This window comes from Entelurus aequoreus, linkage group LG20 (genome assembly GCF_033978785.1).
Source record: "Entelurus aequoreus isolate RoL-2023_Sb linkage group LG20, RoL_Eaeq_v1.1, whole genome shotgun sequence".
Lineage (NCBI taxonomy): Eukaryota > Metazoa > Chordata > Actinopteri > Syngnathiformes > Syngnathidae > Entelurus > Entelurus aequoreus.
In genome coordinates, this window is record NC_084750.1 from 6,239,793 (window position 1) to 6,248,391 (window position 8,599).

Sequence of the window (8,599 nt, forward strand, 5' to 3'; positions counted from 1 at the left end):
TGTGCAAAACAAGTCTATTGGGAACACCTCTTGTAAAAAGACTTGTAGAAAATAGTGTGCATGGACACAGTTGAGTCACTGTGTGTGAGTGTGTGTGTGTGTGTGTGTGTGTGTGTGTGTGTGTGTGTGTGTGTGAGTGTGTGTGTGTGTGTGTGTGTGTGTAATGATTAGCCTTCTCTTAATGGGAAAATAACGTCAGAGTCACTGGGACGTTTAATCCATCTGAGCTGATTCTGTTTCCATCACAGCTATTGATCAACTCGCTGACAAATCAACAGGGGGGTGTTGTGTGTGTGTGTGTGTGTGCGTGTGTGCGTGTGTGTGTGTGTGTGTGTATGTGTGTTTAAGTGTAAAAGGGCCACCTTAAGCAGCCTTTCACTTTGCTACAATAATCCCCCCTCTGACATTGTCCTTCATTTGTTTTACGCCTCTATCTACTCCTGCTTCCTCTCTTCCTGCTTCCTATTTCCTCTCTTCCTGCTTCCTCTCTTCCTGCTTCCTCTCTTCCTGCTTCCTATTTCCTCTCTTTCTGCTTCCTCTCTTTCTGCTTCCTCTCTTCCTGCTTCCTCCCCCAGCTTCCTCTCTTCCTGCTTCCTCTCTTCCTGCTTTCTCTCTTCCTGATTCCTCTTCCTGCTTCCTCTCCTCCTGTTTCCTCTCTTCCTGCTCCCTCTCTTCCTGCTTCCTGTTTCCTCACTTCCCATTTCCTCTCTTCCTACTCCCTCTCTTCCTGCTTCCTCTCCTCCTGCTTCCTGTCTTCCTGCTTCCTCTTCCTGCTTCCTCTCCTCCTGTTTCCTCTCTTCCTGCTTTCTCTCTTCCTGCTTCCTCTTCCTGCTTCCTCTCCTCCTGTTTTCTCTCTTCCTGCTCCCTCTCTTGCTGCTTCCTGTTTCCTCGCTTCCTATTTTCTGTCTTCCTGCTTCCTCTTCTCCTGCTTCCTCTCTTCCTACTCCCTCTCTTCCTGCTTCCTCTTCCTGCTTCCTCTCCTCCTGCTTCCTCTCCTCCTGCTTCCTCTCCTCCTGTTTCCTCTCTTCCTGCCCCCTCTCTTCCTGCTTCCTGTTTCCTCGCTTCCTACTCCCTCTCTTCCTGCTTCCTCTCCTCCTGCTTCCTCTCTTCCTGCTTCCTGTTTCCTCACTTCCTATTCCCTCTCTTTCTACTCCCTCTCTTCCTGCTTCCTCCTCCAGCTTCCTCTCTTCCTGCTTTCTTTCTTCCTGCTTACTCTTCCTGCTTCCTCTCCTCCTGCTTCCTCTCCTCCTGCTCCATCTCTTCCTGCTTCCTGTTTCCTCTCTTCCTATTTCCTCTCTTTCTGCTTCCTCTCCTCCTGCTCCCTCTCTTCCTGCTTCCTCTTCTCCTGCTTCCTCTCTTCCTACTCCCTCTCTTCCTGCTTCCTCTCCTCCTGCTTCCTCTCCTCCTGTTTCCTCTCTTCCTGCTCCCTCTCTTCCTGCTTCCTGTTTCCTCGCTTCCTACTCCCTCTCTTCCTGCTTCCTCTCCTCCTGCTTCCTCTCTTCCTGCTTCCTGTTTCCTCGCTTCCTATTTCCTCTCCTCCTGCTTCCCCTCTTCCTCCTCCCTCTCCTCCTGCTTCCTCTCTTCCTCCTCCCTCTCTTTCTGCTTCTCCTCTTCCTCCTCCCTCTCTTTCTGCTTCTCCTCTTCCTCCTCCCTCTCTTCCTGCTTCCTCTCCTCCTGCTTCCTCTGTTCCTGCTTCCTGTTTCCTCACTTCCTATTTCCTCTCTTTCTACTCCTTCTCTTCCTGCTTCCTCCTCCAGCTTCCTCTCTTCCTGCTTTCTCTCTTCCTGCTTCCTCTCCTCCTGTTTCCTCTCCTCCTGCCCCCTCTCTTCCTGCTTCCTGCTTCCTCATTTCCTGCTTCCTCTCCTCCTGCTTCCTCTCCTCCTGTTTCCTCTCTTCCTGCCCCCTCTCTTCCTGCTTCCTGTTTCCTCGCTTCATACTCCCTCTCTTCCTGCTTCCTCTCCTCCTGCTTCCTCTGTTCCTGTTTCCTGTTTCCTCACTTCCTATTTCCTCTCTTTCTACTCCCTCTCTTCCTGCTTCCTCCTCCAGCTTCCTCTCTTCCTGCTTTCTCTCTTCCTGCTTCCTCTTCTCCTGCTTCCTCTCCTCCTGCTTCCTCTCCTCCTGTTTCCTCTCCTCCTGCTCCCTCTCTTCCTGCTTCCTGTTTCCTCTCTTCCTGCTTCCTCTTCTCCTGCTTCCTCTCTTCCTACTCCCTCTCTTCCTGCTTCCTCTCCTCCTGCTTCCTCTCCTCCTGCTTCCTCTCTTCCTCCTCCCTCTCTTTCTGCTTCCCCTCTTCCTCCTCCCTCTCTTCCTGCTTTCGCGCTTCCTGCTTTCTCGCTTCCTTGCTTCCTGTTCCCTCTTCCCTCTTCCCGCTTCCTCTCTTCCTGGTCTCTCCATGGCGTAAGTGCTATTGGCTTTAAAGGGGCAGCAAATCAGTAGCTGATTAATTCTGCATTTTGGCGGCCATTTGTCTGCACTGTTGGCCCTGTCTCCGCCCCCGCCACCCCCCACCGTTCCCTCCCCCCTCGGCGGTGATGAATGAGCGGGCGATTGGCGAGGGATTAGAGTGGTCACGGTTACCTGTGCCTTGACAAAGCGCTCCTGACGGGTGACCCGGGGGTTAAAGCCCATCTGAAAATGGACTGGCGGAGCCCAGCTGGACTTGTACGCGCTGTATCAGCTGTGTTCATCCAGATTGCTCTCCGCCGGCTGTCTGAGAAGGCAAACGGGGGGCATTGCGACGCTTATCCCGCCTGACAGAGATTGGCGAGGTCCCGCCGGCGGTGTGACCGCGCCGACACCCCGACAAGGCCGTCGGCGGCGAGCCGGGGGACACTGATGAATCGGCGCCGGGAGGGATCGAACGCTGGCCTAATCAGCGCATGGATCCCCCTGCAGCAACATTTTTCAGTTTTGTCCTGCCTTATCAGCCGGGGGCCCGTCAGCCGCGTCACACCCCACGGGACCACCTTTGTCACTCACCCCCGCTGCTGATTGGCCGCACTGCAGGTTGGCAGAGAGGCAGTCTGGCAGTGCAAGATAGGACGCTACAAAGACACCCACAATGCCCTTTTTTGTGGTGATAGTTCAGCGGGAAGCGCTCTGCAGACTCTTTGGCACACTTCAGACCGTTGGACTGACACTTTGTTGGAAGCCCACATGCCAGTATCAGCCAAGCGCCCATAAAAGTAGCTTTAAATTCAACACTTGACAAGACACCGCACTTAAAGTGCCATCATCACGCTGCTAATTATGGCAGCATGTTTGCTACCTGAAATTATATAATCATTGAAATCCTCCAGCAATCTGATTTGTTTACATATTTGACTTTCTCCTTATCCCAACTATACTTTATTTAGTAAGTAAAGTCAATGTTTGTAAATATGCAAATGTTATACTATTGATATATAAGTTGCTATAAACAACTCTTAAAAAGGGGATCAAAAGAGAAAACTGTTGTTGCGTAACGAGGAAAAGTTCAAATGATGCAGCGAATAACACAAAGATGACGTACGGGCTGATTTTTTTCTTCAAAAAAAATTATATTCAACGTCCGTGTTTTTCAACTTTTTTTGAGCCAAGGCACTTTTTTTTTTTAGAGATAAATGCTTTAAAATGTAATATCGGAAATTATCGGTATCGGTTTCAAAAAGTAAAATGTATGACTTTTTAAAAGTGGTACACAGACGTAGGGAGGAGTACAGGGCACCAATAAACCTTAAAGCAGGGGTGTCCGAAGTGCGGCCCGGGGGCCATTTGCGGCCCGAAGCTAATTGTTTACTGGCCCGCCACACATTCTGGAAATGCTATTGCAAAAATAAAAAATAAACATGACAAAAAGTGGAATGAGGTGAAATCTAACTAGAAAAAGTTTCAATGTTGACACAAAGCTGTCATGCAGGCTGCTTTTTTTCTTTTGTCTTTCTTTTTCTTTTTTTTTGCCATTGCTTAAAAAAAAAAAAAAAAAATCAATGTTATAATGAATTATTGGCCTATTCAAGGCTCCAATTATTTCAAATATTTCACTTTAAAATGTTTTATGTGGAAAATATTGCATATATTGTGTGGTTGCCATACAAAAACATCCAAGTTTTCTTTGACAAACGAGCATAAAACAAACAAAATAATAGTTCAAACGTAAAATTGACAGATATATCTGAAGTTGATCTCGTAACTTAAGTGTTAAAAGTAAAAAAAGGCTAATACAAATGTATCACTTTGAGTGGGGCACCTTTTGTATCCTAAATATATTTAATGGGATTTTATTTATCTTTTCACTGTGATTACTCAAAAAAAAACAATGAATTAATATCAATGGTGTCTTGCATTATTTATGTTTTTAAGGCTCTAATTACTTCACATCAAACATTGCTTTCTGAATGTTTTGGGCAGTGGGGGAAATACTGCATATTTCAGTTTTATTAAAAAAAACAAAGTTGTCTTGACAGAAAAGGCATAAAACCTTTTTGGTTTTTTAAATTTTATATCAACCTGAATAAGTCATAGGCGTGATGTGACAGGTCGTGACGGTACACCTACTTTGAGACAAGAGCTATGGTTTGAATTCATATCCAGCAATTGTGAGAAGGAGTTTTTACTGTCAGTATGGGAGTTTCATTTTGTAACGATTTCTGCTGGTGGTGTGCCTGAGGATTTTTTCAATGAAAAAAATTAGAGATGTCCGATAATGGCTTTTTTGCCTATATCCGATATTGTCCAACTCTTAATTACCGATTCAGATATCAACCGATACCGATATATACAGTCGTGGAATTAACACATTATTATGCCTAATTTTGCTGTGATGCCCCGCTGGATGCATTAAACAATGTAACAAGGTTTTCCAAAATAAATCAACTCAAGTTATGGAAAAAAATGCCAACATGGCACTGCCATATTTATTATTGAAGTCACAAAGTGCATTCTTATTTTAACATGCCTCAAAACAGCAGCTTGGAATTCGGGACATGCTCTCCCTGAGAGAGCATGAGGAGGTTGGGGAGGGTGGGGGTGGGTGGTAGCAGGGGTGTATATCGTAGCGTCCCGGAAGAGTTAGTGCTGCAAGGGGTTCTGGGTATTTGTTCTGTGTTGTTTATGTTGTGTTACGGTGCGGATGTTCTCCCGAAATGTGTTTGTCATTCTTGTTTGGTGTGGGTTCATAGTGTGGCGCATATTTGTAACAGTGTTATAGTTGTTTATACGCCGCCCTCAGTGTGACCTGTATGGCTGTTGACCAAGCATGCCTTGCATTCACTTGTGTGTGTGAAAAGCCCGTAGATATTATGTGATTGGGCCGGCACGCAAAGGCAGTGCCTTTAAGGCAGGGGTGTCCAAATTTTTTCTACTGAGGGCCGCATACGGAAAAATTAAAGCCTGCGGGGGCCATTTTGATAGTTTTCATTTTCAAATCATAACAAAATATATGGATTTTTTTTTTTTTTTACCTTTAGGGCTCCCGGGGACCATAAAGTGTCTAAGTCATTAAAATGTTAAAAACAAGTCATATTATTTTTTAATTTTTTAATTTAAGGTTGAGCTTCAGGTTGTCACATCATGCCTTGACTTATTTGGAGTTTTTTGGTGTTTTCCTGTGTGTAGTGTTTTAGTTCTTGTCTTGCGCTCCTATTTTGGTGGCTTTTCCTGTAGCAGTTTCAGGTCTTCCTGCTTTGTTTTAGCAATCAAGACGATTTAAGTTGTTGCTATCCTTCTTTGTGTGGACATTGTTGATTGTCATGTCATGTTAGTAGAGAACATTGACGATAAAGTTCGCAACTTTTGGTCGCTGATAAAAAAGCCTTGCCTGTACCGGAAGTAGCGTGACGTCACAGGTTGTGGAGCGCCTCACATCTGCACATTGTTTACAATCATGGCCACCAGCAGCGAGAGCGATTCGGACCGAGAAACCGACAATTACCCCATTAATTTGAGCGAGGATGAAAGATTCGTGGATGAGGAACGTGAGAGTGAAGGATTAGAGGGCAGTGAAAGCGATTCAGATAGGGAAGATGCTGTGAGAGGCGGGTGGGACCTGATATTCAGCTGGGAATGACTAAAACAGTAAATAAACACAAGACATATATATACTCTATTAGCCACAACACAACCAGGCTTATATTTAATATGCCACATAACAAACACCTCCCCCCTCCCGTCCATATAACCCGCCAATACAAATCAAACACCCGCACAACACACTCAATCCCACAGCCCAAAGTACCGTTCACCTCCGCAAAGTTCATACAGCACATATATTTCCCCAAAGTCACGTACGTGACATGCACATAGCGGCACGCACGTACGGGCAAGCGATCAAATGTTTGGAAGCCGCAGCTGCGTACTCACGGTAGCGCGTATCCAACTCAAAGTCCTCCTGGTAAGAGTCTCTGTTGTCCCAGTTCTCTACGTGTTTGTGTTGCTGCAGCCGCCCGCTAATACACCGCTTCCCACCTACAGCTTTCTTTTATGCAGTCTTCATTGTTCATTAAACAAATTGCAAAAGATTCACCAACACAGATGTCCAGAATACTGTGGAATTTTGTGATGACAACAGACGACTTAATAGCTGGACACAATGGTGTCCCAAAATGTCCGCTACAATCCGTGACGTCACGCGCAAACGTCATCATACCGAGACGTTTTCAGCAGGATATTTCGCGGGAAATTTTAAATTGCACTTTACTAATCTAACCCGGCCGTATTGGCATGTGTTGCAATGTTAAGATTTCATCATTGATGTATAAACTATCAGACTGCGTGGTCGGTAGTAGTGGGATTCAGTAGGCCTTTAAGTTAACTTAATTTGCGATTACATGGAGTACACATTTTTTTCTCCCAAAACAGAAAGACAAAATACATTTAGTATGAAAAGTTACAGTACTTTATTCATGCATATTATTTACAGACTTTCGAGGGCCAAATTAAATGAAGTGGCGGGCCACATTTGGCCTTGAGTTTGACACCTGTGATGTAAAGGATCCCAAGTTGATATATTGGTTCAAAACATTGACACTTTTTGCACAACTTTCTGAAAAAGCTGCCGTGTATTTTCACTGTGATTTTAATTCCATAACAGTGACCAAAACAAGCCCTGGAGGGACCGTTTGAGCCTGGTCAGAGGTATTTTTAGTCCTGGTTCCCTCAGATCAAACCCTATACGCGGCTTTGTTGATTGTGTCAAAAACCTCTTTTCCCAGGGTCTGGCTAAAAATGGAGAGAGAGAGAAGACGATCCTTTGTCTGCTCGGCTTTTCCAGCGAGAGAGGAGATCCCTGCTGTCGCCGCGGGCTGCGGAGAGATGAAGTACGATCGTAGCGCGCAGGAAAGATGTGCTTTGCTTTCACGAGATGATCATGTCAGGAAGAGCCTTGACTAATTACACTCATCTATTACAGACACAATTAAAAGCAGGCTAATTTACTGCAACCAGACCTTCACACACCCAGCTGATTTATTCCGCATCCCAATGACACCCGGAGGACACGCACACACACACACACACACACACACACACACACACACACACACACACGCACGCACGCACACGCACGCAGTGTCTTCCTTTTTCTGACTGTCATTAAACATTCCAAACATTGTCCGACAGCAGCATTGACATTTACAGCAAAATCCTCACCACACTTTCACTTTCTATTTTAAAAAACGGTCTTGAAAAAAAAAAAAAAAAAAAGTATTTTTCTTCCTCGCCAGACTGGTTAGGATTTAAGACTATGTTTGTGTTTGCAGTGGCGTGGACCGAGCAAAGCGAGAGAATAGCAGCGTCGCCTCAGTGGTGAGTGCTTGGCACACTCACCGGCCGTATTGACACTTTCTTAATGGCGCTACTGAACTTTTTTTGCTGCCATTGTTTGTACACACAGCTACTCCACAAGTATTTGATTTCGCCTTTTACGGTAAACACCGCCGCAGGATTACTACGATCAATAAATACATCAACATGGGATAGACTTTCAATTTTACCGTATTTTCCGGACCATAGGGCGCACCGGATTATAGGGCGCACTTGCCGATGAATGGTCTATTTTCGATCGTTTTTCATATATAAGGCACACCGGATTATAGGGCGCATTAAAGGAGTCATATTATTATTATTATTTTTTTAAATAGAAAACACTTCCTTGTGGTCTACATCAGTGGTCCCCAACCACGGGTCCGCGGACCGATTGGTACCGGGAAATAAAAAAAAAAATTTTTATTTTTATTTATTTATTTTTTAAAATTAAATCAACGTAAAAAACACAATATATTCATTATATATCAATATAGATCAATACAGTCTGCAGGGATACAGTCCGTAAGCACACAAGATTGTATTTCTTTATGAAAAAAATACAAATAAAATAAAAAAATAAAAATTCCACCCCCTCCCCGGTCCGTGGGAAAAATTTTCAAGCGTTGACCGGTCCCCAGCTACAAAAAGGTTGGGGACCACTGGTCTACATAACATGTAATGGTGGTTCTTTGGTCAAAATGTTGCATAGATGATGTTTTACAGACCATTTTCAAGCCGCTTTCTGACAGTCGCTTCAGGATGCGCCGTTTTGTGGGCGGTCTTATTTACGTGACTCACCTTCGACAGCGTCTTCTCCCCG

The 8,599-nt window shown here is 44.9% G+C and overlaps 1 protein-coding gene across 1 annotated transcript; it reads right to left on the bottom strand.

Moving 5' to 3' along the window:
- Positions 1-434: 434 nt before the first annotated feature.
- Positions 435-2,625, bottom strand: LOC133636379 (trichohyalin-like). Its single transcript, XM_062030373.1, is given in 8 exon segments — positions 435-880; positions 945-1,043; positions 1,130-1,431; positions 1,544-1,689; positions 1,746-1,787; positions 1,834-2,151; positions 2,153-2,401; positions 2,575-2,625. Coding segments are annotated over 8 exon segments (1,653 nt in total).
- Between the last annotated feature and the right edge of the window lie 5,974 nt (positions 2,626-8,599).